At 46.5% G+C, this 13,320-nt stretch overlaps 1 protein-coding gene across 1 annotated transcript in view; it reads right to left on the bottom strand.

Moving 5' to 3' along the window:
* Nucleotides 1–13,320, bottom strand: part of CUX2 (cut-like homeobox 2) — a 280,298-nt gene that overhangs the window by 266,404 nt on the left and 574 nt on the right. Inside the window, exon 2 of the mRNA XM_010841427.1 lies at nucleotides 13,162–13,253. Coding sequence (XP_010839729.1) covers nucleotides 13,162–13,253 — 92 coding nt within the window. The remainder of the gene's footprint in view (nucleotides 1–13,161; nucleotides 13,254–13,320) is intronic.

Genomic DNA, 13,320 nt, shown 5'->3' with positions numbered 1-13,320 from the left:
ATATTCAAGACTGATTTCCTTTAGGATGGACTGGTTGGATCTCCTTGCAGTCCAGGGACTCTCAAGAGTCTTCTCCAACACCACAGTTCAAAAGCATCAATTCTTCAGCACTCAGCTTTCTTTATAGTCCAACTCTCACATCCATACATGACCACTGGAAAAACCATAGCCTTGACTAGATGGACCTTTGTTGGCAAAGTAATGTCTCTGCTTTTTAATATGCTGTCTAGGTTAGTCATAACTTTTCTTCCAAGGAACAAGCATTTTTTAATTTTATGGCTGCAATCATCATTTGCAGTGATTTTGGAGCCCAAAAATATAAAGTCTCTCACTGTTTCCATTGTTTCCCCATCTATTTGCCATGAAGTGATGGGACCAGATGCCATGATCTTAGTTTTCTGAATGTTGAGCTTTAAGCCAACTTTTTCACTCTCCTCTTTCACTTTCATCAAGAGGCTCTTTAGTTCTTCTTCACTTTCTGCCATAAGGGTGGTGTTATCTGCATATCTGAGGTTATTTATATTTCTCCTGGCAATCTAGATTCCAGCTTGTGCTTCTTCCAGTCCAGCGTTTCTCATGATGTACTCTGCATATAAGTTAAATAAGCAGGGTGACAATGTACAGCCTTGATGTACTCCTTTCCTCATTTGGAACCGGTCTGTTGTTCCATGTCCAGTTCTAACTGTTGCTTCCTGATCTGCATACAGATTTCTCAAGAGGCAGGTCAGGTGGTCTGGTATTCCCATCTCTGGAAGAATTTCCCACAGTTTGTTGTGATCCACACAGTCAAAGGCTTTGGCATAGTCAATAAGGCACAAATAGATATTTTTCTGGAACTCTCTTGCTTTTTCAATGATCCAACGGATGTTGGCTATTTGATCTCTGGTTCCTCTGCCTTTTCTAAATCCAGCTTGAACATCTTGAAGTTCACAGTTCACGTACTGTTGAAGCCTAGCTTGGAGAATTTTGAGCATTACTTTGCTAGCGTGTGAGATGAGTGCCATAGTTTGAGCATTCTTTGGTATTGCCTTTCTTTGGGATTGGAATGAAAACTGACCTTTTCCAGTCCTGTGGCCACTGCTGAGTTTTCCAAATTTGCTAGCATATTGAGTGCACCACTTTCACAGCATCATCTTTTAGGATCTGAAATAGCTCAACTGGAATTCCATCATCTCCACTAGCTTTGAACAAAGCTAGTGACTTCGCACTCCAGGATGTCTGGCTCTAGATGAGTGATCACACCATCGTGATTATCTGGGTCGTGAAGATCTTTTTTGTATAGTTTTTCTGTGTATTCTTGCCACCTCTTCTTAATATCTTCTGCTTCTGTTAGGTCTCTACCATTTCTGTCCTTTATTGAGCCCATTTTTGCATGAAATGTTCCCTAGGTATCTCTATTTTCTTGAAGAGATCTCTAGTCTTTCCCATTCTATTGTTTTCCTCTAGTTCTTTGCACTGATTATGGAAGAAGGCTTTATTCTTTGGAACTCTGCATTCAAATGGGTATATCTTTCCTTTTCTCCTTTGCCTTTCGCTTCTCTTGTTTTCACAGCTATTTGTAAGGCCACCTCAGACAACCATTTTGACTTTGCATTTCTTCTTCTTAGGGATGGTCTTGATCTCTGCCTCCTGTACAATGTCACGAGCCTCCGCCCACAGTTCTTCAGGCACTCTGTCTATCAGATCTAATCCCTTGAATCTATTTCTCACTTCCACTATATAATCGTAAGGGATTTGATTTAGGTCATACCTGAATGGTCTAGTGGTTTTCCCCTCTTTCAATTTAAGTTTGAATTTGGCAATAAGGAGTTCATGATCTGAGCCACAGTCAGTTACCAGTCACTGCATCAACACCCCCATAAGGTCTCTATGAGGTAAAGGCTGTATTTAATTCACATTTTACAGATAAGGAAACTAACACTTTGAGAAATCCAGTGAATCACCCAAGGCATCCCAGTTAAGAAACAGCAAGGCCGGGGTCCAAAGCCCATGCTCAAATCATTTCAGGTACTGCTCCCAGGTAACTGAAATTCAATGGGAATTACCTCACAGAATCATCATCATCATAGTTATTATTACTGCTGTTAATAAAGATCATGATTAACAACAGTCACCATTTTGGGAAGGCTTACAGCATGCCCAGTCCTAGGCTTTGTCTGTATTGGTTAGTCATTTTTTACCTCTCACAGCCTTGGAGAAAAGTACTTCTATCTCCAAGCGATTATAAAAGAAAAGCTTTATGAGGGCAAGAACTTGGTCTGTTTTGTTTACTGCTTCTCTCCCAGCACTTTACACTGCACGTGACACATAGCAGGTGCTGAATAATGTTCATCAAGTGAATGAATGAATAATCTGTCTCAACAACTCCAGGAAACTCTATTTTAGACAGAAAAACTGAGGCTATCTTAGCCATAAAAGGGAAGGGGAGACTCCAATCCTGACTTCCTGCCTGATTATAAACTAGAAGTCCCAGGGGAAGCTGAGCAGGAAATCCCCCCAACTCTAGTGACGCTGTCCAGAGACCTTGATCCCTCTTTGATGCCTGCTGGGCTGATCATATGGACCCATGAACCAGGCTTTGAGAGAAGGATGTCACCTGGATCCCAAAACATGTTAACTGGCTATCTTGTGCCCCCCACAACAGCCATCTCACAGACTGCAGGAACCTGCTTTGAGTTGTCTGTGACTGAGGCCACCAAATCACTGCTAACGGTCCACAGCCTGCCCCAGTAATTAATTAATGGATTTATTAATTAGGATGGGAGCTACTTCCCAGGCCGGAATTGGGGTCACCAGTTTCTAAAGCAAGACTCACAGAGCTAAAGATAAACCCTTGTTCACTGCGAGTCTGAGGCCTGTGCCCAATTCCCAATCACAGAGTGAGAGAATTTCAAGAGCCAGTGATGGGTGAAGAAGCTGGGGGTCTGGGAGGAGCTGGGTCCCCCAGGACTGCCTCCCAAGGTAAAGTCAAGGCAGTTGTTCCCAACTCACCCTTCCTGTGCTATTCATCCACTCCATTATCCAAATATTTATTAAGAACTTACTACGTCCTTGCCCTCCTCAGGGAGGAATATGTGTGTGTTAGTCGCTCAGTCATGTCCAATTCTTTGCGACCTCATAAACTGTAACCCACCAGGCTCCTCTGTCCATGGAATTCTCCAGGCAAGAATACTGGAGTCGGTTGTCACTCTCTTCTCCAAGGGATCTTCCCGACCCAGGGACTGAACCCTGGTCTCCTAAATTGCAGCAGATTCTTTACCATCTGAGCTATCAGGGAAGCCCAGGAAGGAATACAGATGGTAAACAAACGAACAAATACATACATATTATCACATCAGGTAAAGCAGACAGGGCAGGGGGCGGGGAGGCATTTTGGAAGCTTAGGGAGGACCTCTCCGAAGACGTAATATTTAAATAGAGGACTGAATAGACTGAGACAAACTAAGGAGATGTCTGGAAATGCAATGGGAACAGCAAGTACAAAGGCCCCAAGGCTGGAATATGTTTGGTGTGTTCAAGGAACAGTGAGGAGGCCAGACTGCTTGAATAAAAAGGGGAGGCGTGTCAGGAAATGAGAGCAAAACATAATGAAGGGATACAAAAGGGAATGGAGGACCTAATCACACAGTGGGCCCAGGTAAGAACAGGCAACCAGAAAGAGGCAACGCTGAGAGTGATACCACCCAGGCTCCCAACAAGACATAAAAGATACCTCAACTGGGCACTCTCTATGCACTAGGTGACTTAGGTAGATGGCCAAACCTCATTTCATCTTCCCTGTAGGAAAGCATGGTCCTTTGAGAAGAAGATACAAAGTCAGGATTACAAGACAAAGAGGTTTATCAGGATCAATACCCACACCCTGCAGGAGGGAGCCAGAATAGAGAGAGGGAGGGAGGGCGTGAGTGAGAGAAGAAGGAAGGAAAGTTGGTAAGGTTGGCTGGTTAGTGGAAGCACCCTAGACTGCAGAGGAGTCCAGAGCCTGCAAATGAATCCCATGTGTCCCAGGAACCAGTCTGCTCTTAGTCCCTATTACACTCAGTCCCTGGCTGTGGCAGTTGCGGGTGATCTTCAAGGGCAGGATCTGGTGCCACCTGCCCATCACACTCCTTATAGACAAAGATCTGCAAGGTGCTTTCTCAGGGCCACCACTGGGAGGTACCATTATTATATCCACCTGACAGCTGAGAAAACCAAATCTTAGAAAGAGGAACTAACTTACCCAAGGGACACAGCTAGGAAGAAGCAGAACTGAGATTTGCATCCTGATGGCCCGGTGCCATGATTCCAAGATAAACAGAAGTTGGGGAACTGGGCATATTTTGCAACAGAGCAAGAATTGGGCTGAATACCTTGTTAAAAAATAAAGGCAATACTTAAGGCTTGGAAGGAAAGCTATGAGAAACCTAGACGTATATTAAAAAGCAGAGATATCACTTTGCCAACAAAGGTCTGTATAGTCAAAGCCATGGTTTTTCCAGTAGTCATGTACGATGTGAGAGTTGAATCATAAAGAAGGCTGAGCATGGAAGAATTGATGCTTTCAAGTTGTGGTGCTGGAGAAGACTCTCGAGAGTCCCCTGGACTGCAAGGAGATCAAACCAGTCAATCCGAAAGGAAATCAACCCTGAATATTCACTGCAAGGACTGTTGCTGAAGCTGAAGCTCCAATACTTAGGCCACTTGATAAAAAGAGCCAATACATTGGAAAAGACTATGATGCTAGGAAATGATAAAGGCAAAGGGAGAAGGGGCTGGCAGAGGATGAGATGGTTAGATAGCATCGCCAACTCAACAGACAGGAATTAAGCAAACTCTGGGAGATAGTGGAGGACAGAGGAGACTGGCGTGCTGTAGTCCATGGGGTCACAATGAGACAGATAGGACTTAGCAACTGAACAACAAAGGCTGATATGGTGTTTGAGTATTTTTCAAAGTACTCATTGAGATAGATTCACTCCAGGCCAAACATGTGCTAAATAATCTTATTTTAGACTTCATCCTTACTCCCAACTGACAGATGCCAAGAGTGAGGATAAAGGTGGGTCCAACAAGGCTTCCTGGCTCAGTTGGTAAAGAAATTTCCTGCAGTGCAGGAGACCTGGGTTCGATCCCTGGGTCAGGAAGATCCTCTGGAAAAGGAAATGGCAACCCACTCCAGTATTCTTGCCTGGGAAATCCCATGGACAGAGCAGCCTGGTAGGCTGCAGTCCATGGGGTTGCAAGAGTCGGACACAACTTAGCGACTAGATCACCACCACAATAGCCGCTCAGAATCTGTGACCACCTTCACTGCCTTCCTCCAGTTCCTTGCACGCACTGTTTTTCCACCCACCTCAAGGTATTAGCACATGCTATTCCCAGGCATGCTTTTCCCTGACCTTGTCCTTGACACCTTGGCTAAAGGGTCACTTCTTCCAGGAAGGCTCCCTTGATGCTCAGACTCAGGCAGTTTTTTTGCCACATGCTATCTCAGAATCAAATGTCCGTGTGTGACTACACACCTGGTTGTCCAATAATATATGCATCCACCCCCCTCCATTGTCTGTGGACTAAGTGAGGACTGGCACTTTGTCTTCCTGTTCACCATGATATTGCCAGCATATTATTATTATTTAATATGGTGTCGGAGAAGACTCTTGAGAGTCCCTTGGACTGCAAGGAGATCCAACCAGTCCATTCTGAAGGAGATCAGCCCTGGGATTTCTTTGGAAGGAATGATGCTAAAGCTGAAACTCCAGTACTTTGGCCACCTGATGCAAAGAGTTGACTCACTGGAAAAGACTCTGATGCTGGGAGGGATTGGGGGCAGGAGGAGAAGGGGACGACAGAGGATGAGATGGCTGGATGGCATCAGTGACTCGATGGATGTGAGTCTGAGTGAACTCCGGGAGTTGGTGATGGACAGGGAGGCCTGGCATACTGCGATTCATGGGGTTACAAAGAATCGGACACGACTGAGCGACTGAACTGAACTGATAGTATTTATGATATTTACTTATTATAATTTACACAATTTTTAGTTATACTGTGAGTGGTGAATATATTGGGTTGGCCAAAAAGTTTGTTCATGTTTTTCTGCACTATCTTATGGAAAACCCTGAATGAATTTTTTTGGCTAAACCAATACATTTTCAAAGTATAGGACAACAGCAGTTATTATTATTAACATTATACAGCACATCTATGTGCTAGGCACAGATTTCATACTTTACATGCACTAACTCACTTAATCCACAATCCTTAAGGAGGCAGATACTACTATCATCCCTATTTTACATGAGAGAGAAAACCAAGGCTCAAAAAGGTTAAGTGATTTGCCCAAGGTCACATAGCTGGTAAGTGGCAGGGCTGGGATACAGCCAGGCGGCCCCCAAGTCCTCACTAAATATCTTTGGGAGTGGGAGACTGCAGGGCTTGATTTTGCTGTCCACACTACACCCCTCAGATCCCTGGAGCCCATGGACATCCATAATGGACCAACACGTCAAATAGCTGCCCCCAGCCCCTGAGCGCCTCTGAGTGACTGCCTCACTTGAAATCTGCACTCGACCTGGCTGTGCTGCTGACCCCTGTGGTCTCTCTGTCTGCAGCACCCACACTCCAAACAGCTGGCTGGACAAGTCAATCGACCATAATGGTTCCCGGGGAGCCACTTACCCCGTCGAGTTTGAGCGACGGCGGCTCAGAGAGTCTTAAGCACTGCTCGGCTCCGGGCTTCTGGGGCAGACAACCAGCTCAGGCCAAAGAGGTTGGAGGATTGATTTTTTTCTCTTTCTTTCTTTTTAATGACAAATGCGTATCTTGGAACTGCTGTTTCATTCGGCTGAAGGATGGCAGAGGGGATGCATAGGGAAAGGACGAGGAAGGAGGGGGCAGCCACCGGCCCACTCTGAGGATGACTGAGCTACTGAGGAAAAGCAGAGACAGCAGGCCAATCATGTATCTTCATGAAGCTGGTCAGGGCCTTTCGGTTCTTCTGAAAATGCAGCCTCGTCTGACATTTGGCACTTGGAGAATGGCAGCCAGTGGCCTTGACAGGTACCCGCCTCATGGCCCCTGGAGCTGTCTGATCCACTGCAGACCCTCAGCCCAGGGTCTCTGCACCACTGTTCCCTCTGTCGTGCCCTTGCTAGGTCTCCATTCCCTGCCGAGCGCGGCCAGAGTGTTGGATTTGTACAGGATACTGGATATCTGAATTTCTTAGGTAACATCTTCTGTGTTTTAAATGCTGAGAAGCTTATATTTAAAAAAGTGGTTTTAAATATTGCACTAATCTGGACAGATACATCCGTGGTCCAGACATAGCTCCCAGCCTGCAACCTCTGTAGTCTGAGCTCCCAAGATATAAGACATCACATATAATATTAGTAATATATTAATATAGTAAGCCCCCAATGGAGGAAAAGAGAAGAGAAAAAGTGCCCAGTAATCTCTAAAACAAGCTTGCAAGGCCAGCAAATTCCAGGATCCACTGCTCCTTTGGTTTTCTCACTCCTCTCTTACTCTCTAAAAATACCAACAACAATAAGAAGTAAAACACTTACGGGACACTAACTGTGTGTCCCAAACTGTGCTAAGCACTTTCACACTTAAAGTGCTTTAATCTTTAAGAACAATCTAAAAGGTGGAGATTACTATTAGTTCCATTTAGAGACAAGGAAATAAGGCTTAGAGAGGTTAAGCGACCCATCCACAAATCACATAGCCAATAGGTGATGGAGCCAGGCCTGGAAGCTAGACAGGGGCACCTCACCATCTTGGCTCCTCTTACTTCCCTCTTGAGGGAAAGGGTAGAGAACAAGTTTCTGGAACTACATGTGATCTACCTTAACACTCTTAACTGGAAAGTGAAACACTTCAGCCACGCTACTGCCATCATTAGAGACCTGTAGACAGACTCAGCAAACCATGGCCTTCAGGCCAAATCCAGCCCTTCACCTGTTTTTGTAAAGTTTTACTGGAACACAACCATTCACATTCAGTTTTCTTGTCTATGGCTATTTGCATGCCACGGTGGCAGAACCGAGTGCTTGCAACATACACCACGTGGTTCACAAAGCCTAAAGCATATTATTATCTGCCTCTTCACAGAAAAAGTTTGCCAACCCTGATGGCAGACCTAGATGGTTTCTAAATAGCCTAGAGAGAAGCCACCCCTGGGAAGGTCATGAGGTTGAAACCTTCAGGGAAACACCATCCTTAAAGAAGGGGAAGCATATTTGCACATTAAAGGGTAGTGGAAGCTTCTTCAGGGGTTTGGGGTGAGACCACAAAGGAGCCAGCCAAGGGAAGATCAGGAGAAAGAGCCCCAGGCAGAGGGAACTGCAAGTGCAAAGTCCCTGAGGTAAGAATGTGCTTGACGAGTCTGAGGGACCAAAAGACCACTGTGACTAGAACAGAGCGAGGAGGGGAGAGACGCTGGAGACGAAGTCAGAAGGGTAACGGCGGCAGGGCTCGACTACCTGGAGTCTTACAATCAGGGGAAAGGACTCTGGATTTTTAAATTAAGTATGAGAGGAACTGATTGTTCATATCCTACAAAACACTACAAACCATTTTCTGAAGGGATCCTCAAGGCTTAGAAACCAAGAACTCCATTCCAGGCATGATTTTGTCTGAAAATTCTGCTCAAGAGACCAATGGCTCCTCATCATTGCCAAAATGGGCCCTGAGGCCATGAAAAGGCAATACATTTAACTGGCACACAAAGTATGTCAGCATCCTTCCCTTTACAGCAACTGAGTACAGCGAACCAGATGAGCACAACCAGTCTCTGTGAAGGATTAAGAAATGGGAGACTTGAAATGTTAGTGGATTCACCCAGGAGTGCTAGAGACTACTTCTTAGCTGCTCTTGGGGCCCTTCCCCTCTGCCTACTACTTCCACCTTCCCTGACACCTTTGATATAAGCTACTGTCATTAAGAAAGAGCATCCCCCAGACAGAAAAATCAAATAGAAGACTGAACCCTGATTTCCTAAGCCAGAAACAAAGGCAGCCAACTACCTCAGTCCCCTTCCCACACTCAACCTCTGCCAGGCTCAGTCTGAGTTAGATAACTGGAAGCCCCCAGAAATTCAGCCCTTTCAGAAAGCAACAGAGAAAACCATAGTTTTTGGACAGCCACCTCGACCATCATCCAGGATCAAATTTAGCACCAGCTGAGGTGCTCACATTTGAAATTCTATCTGACGGAAGAAAGGTTACCACGACAGAATGTCAAGTTCGAAGACAGAATCCTCACTTTAACAGAAGAGTTTAAAAAAAGAAGAAAGAAAGAAAGAAAAAGGAAAGAGAAAAAAAAAAAGCACCACCATCATCAGAAAAGCTGTTCCCTCTGGTCAAAATAGCACCATGCTCATCTGAAATAACCCACCGAGACGCTTATTTGCTTCTTTAGGCTTGTCCGTGGTTTCTCAATTTTCTACAGTGAATTCAGGTATTAATAAAAGAAACTTCGAGACCTCCAACAGCAAAAGCGGTCAAGGATGAGACGTTGCTCATTTTTCTTCCAGCATTCAAAGAGAGGCCCATCTTTGGGAAGCAATTTCTGTCGAGTTGAGAAATTCAGAATTTTGGGATGCCCAGAAAAGACTGCTGGGTTCTTTATATAAATTCTCAACACCTGTTTCTAGCTCCTTCTGCAAAATAGGCTCACAGGGTGTGGCTTGCAATGAATTGGAGAGGCAGATGGAATGGGGTCACCCGCTGGTTGGACCTGGAAGGGTCCAGGGGGCTGGCCAATGGTTTGGTCGTATTCACAGAGCTGCTGCTAGAAATCTCCCCTCATCCCTCTGTCTCCTGCCGCTCCCTCTCCTCCCGCTCCAAGCTCCCACAGCCTTCGCCTAATGCCAGTCCATCTCACGGGCCTGGGCCTGGGCCGCACCAAGCCTGGTCTGCTCATATGCTCCCCACCCCGGCAGCAATTCTATTACAGTGAAGTTTCCAAAGTTAGGATTCCGCCAACAGGGCTGATAGCTTATTTACTGCTGTCATCTAAAGAAAGAGGAATTTTGACACATTGTTAAATGATAGCACATTTAGATAAGTCAAGCTGTCAGAGGCTCTAATGGATGTCTAAACTCTCTGTGGCTGATATGTAAAATTTATGCACTTCAGAATATCATAAGGTTATAATATTTTAATCACATCCACGCTCTTTTCTAAACTTTGAGCTGAGAAAAACATTCCATCAAGTCCCATCTCCCGTACGCCAAGAAATTGAGCCTTCCTAGAAGTTTCTCCAAAACTCCTTACAAAAAGTCCAGCTTATCTCATTTGAGGACCCATCAGTTTTCCTCCCTAAAGGCTCACACCCCAAGCAGAATTTGCCTTTTCCTCCCAAGTTCGTACAGTGTGATCCTTCCAGCCAACCTCTTTCCTCCCAAGAAACAGATGTGCATTCAGACTGAGCACCAACTCTTGTTAGCTTGATTAACACTCTTTGAAGGAAAAAAAAAAAAAAGATATCACGAGAGACTGGACCCAGAGCATCATTTAAAAAAGTGGCAAAGTAAAGCAGAAAAAGAAAATCATAAAGGTATGAATCCGGTTACGACGACTATACACAGAAAAGCCATAAAAAAATACTGCATTAGTAATGTTCACCATAAAGCAATCTTATAACCAAATGAAATATGCCTACCATTAACTTTGGGATAGAATTTTATTTCTTCTCGTTTCCTGGACTGCCAGCAGCCGAGACAAAAAGCAGCAGCAAAGAAAGAGGGAAGCAGTTTCAGGGATCCTGGAGCAGGGTACCAACTGTCACAGCATCTTCACCATCATTAAGACTGCTGACAGACTTCCATCCTAGGAAAACAGCCCCACTGTGTCCAGAGATGGCACTGGAAGGAGTAATAACCAGACTGCTTCTATATTTGAAACATATATACTTCCAGAGGGCTGTGCATGGGCCAGTACAAGGTCACCTTTCTTGCCAATATCGGAGTGGCGTTGGTAGCATGGTCTGGCCTGGGGACATGGGCCGCCTTTGCTGCCTTGGCCACTCCAACGCTCAGCGACCAGGCTGCATGAAACCACTGAATTGAAGCTCTACACACCTCCTCACACTCAACAAATATCCGGGGCCATGGGACAAGTGAGCCCAAAGCTCTTGGCCTGCACGGGGCCTGCAGTGGGGGCCCACCTTTCCTACCCAGATCTTGGAACAAGCCAGCTGAAGTTTTCCTTTCTAGCTATTTCCCCTGTAAACGGAAAGTGGGAAGGGAAAAAAATGAAAATAAAAGTGTGGCACAGGAGTCATTAGCGTTATGCACAAGAGATGATCCGAGGCGAAAGTGCTTAGGCTCATAATCCGTTTCCAACAAAAATGCCATCAGTGAGAATATGGGGCTGGGTGGGGGGCGCAGTCCTGTTGGGCAGGGGAAAACCTGAACACTTCAGGACAAGGGTGGAGACCACAGCAGATGTGAGGGCCTCAATGTTTGTACACCGCTGCCACATGTACCTCTGTTCTCTTAAAGTGTACAGCTTTTCAAACTCCCAAAGGGACACCCCCCACCCCACCCCCGCTTAATATCCATGTAAATGAGGTTAACCCTTTCCCCAGAGCCCTCTCCTTTTGTGCCAAACACACCAGCCATTGTTTTAATGAACATATCCCTCCCTCCTGCACCCTAAGTATACACCCTGTGCGGGGAGAGGTCCTGGCTCTATTTTCCCATCACCTGAACAAGGCTTTCACCACCCCCATCTTCATCCTTTCCAGTTCAAATTTGCTTTTTCACCTCAGCATCTTCTAAAACCCTAACAAAGGGTTCCCAGATCAATGGGAGTCCAACTGAAATCAAGATCTGGGTGACCTCAACAGCTCCACAAAAGACCCCTGAGCCTGAGACAGGAGAGACTTGAGGTTCAACACCCCCTCCACTCCAGCTCAGAAATCAGCCCCCTGGGAGCCGCACCCACCCCTCAGCACCCAGCCCAGGTCTCACTCCACCTCCCGGTTGCAGCCCAAGCTCCCCGAATTGAAAACGAGTTATCTAATGAAAATTGTGTTAACTGACATTCCGGCCAACCGGGAGCAAATACCAGCGCTGTAAATCTCGCCGCGGAAATTTTCTCCAGCCCAGAATAACAATAGGACCCTGCAAAGGGCTTTCGCCAGCCCTTCTGGTTCCTCTCCTCTTGTCTGCCACGTTCTTGTCATTCCTTATGTTACAGAACATCAATCATAAATAAAGACGCTGTCCCCCAGCCGTGCCCGGGTCTCATTTACAAACATTAGCAGGGAATACGATTACCATTGGCCTTCGTGCCAAGCCCAATGTGGCTGCCCAACTCTCTCTCTCCCATTCTCTCTCTCTCTCTCCCTCCCCCATCCCCCACTCTTCCAGAAAGGCCACTTTAGCATCATTTAAAACAGCAACCACAGCTCACAGCCCTGCCCGCCTCAGATGGCCACCAAACTGTAGCCCCAACTCGAGTGAGGACCTGGAATTGCAAGGCACTTGCAGTTATTAACTGCATGCCTGAGTGCCCCGATTTTCTCTCCAGCTCACTGGCTTTGAAGCAGGGGGCCTGCGGGGAGTGAGGGGTTAGAAAGGAGGGGGGTTGGGAAGCCACCAGGAGGAGGGGGGCACTGGAACCACTTATCAGAAGAAACTTAACGAGATTTGCAGGCGGATTTAAAAAAAAAAAAAAGCGGGTCCCTTTTTATCTCCAGACTGATGCTCTCCCTTCTTCCAAGAATGTCAAGGCCAAGGCAGGATGCTTTAATCGTCCGGTAACCAGCACCACTTCCCCGCCCCTTGTTCCCACCGCACCTCGGTGAGACTCCTGGGTTTGGGGGCTTGTCAGGAGAATCCTGGGGCACCTGGGAAAGGACAGAGGCTAGCGTTGTGCCTTCTGTGCGCAGTTCTCTGTGAGATTCCATCCCGCGGCCCAGTCTCCTATTGGGTCAGCAAGAATAACCCCCAATCTGGAGGAGACACACAGACTCCCAGAAAAAGGTGGAACGGGGATAAAGTGCTGGAGTTTGGAAGGGAGTCGCCCCAGGGAGGAAGAGGGAAAAGAGAAAGAAGAGACTAGAGAGAGGAGGAAAGAGAGGAGTGGCGGAGAGGAAAAGCAGGAGGCAGAAAACAGCGAGGGAATCTCCTATTTAAAAGTTCCAGTGGGTCCGAGAGCCCGAAGTCACCTGCTCTGCGCAGCTCCCGGCTCTCCAAGGCCCCTGAGGCAGGAGCGCAAACTTGCGCGCGCCCCGGGCCCATCTCCACCGCCCGTCCCCACCTAGACTTGGAAAGAGGTTGGCGAGGGGGATAAAGCAAGAGGCAAAGACGAACCCCGAGAACCCGGC

Source organism: Bison bison, unplaced genomic scaffold, assembly GCF_000754665.1.
Source record: "Bison bison bison isolate TAMUID 2011002044 unplaced genomic scaffold, Bison_UMD1.0 scf7180017864160, whole genome shotgun sequence".
Classification (NCBI taxonomy): domain Eukaryota; kingdom Metazoa; phylum Chordata; class Mammalia; order Artiodactyla; family Bovidae; genus Bison; species Bison bison.
This window is presented reverse-complemented; position numbering and strand designations above follow the sequence as displayed.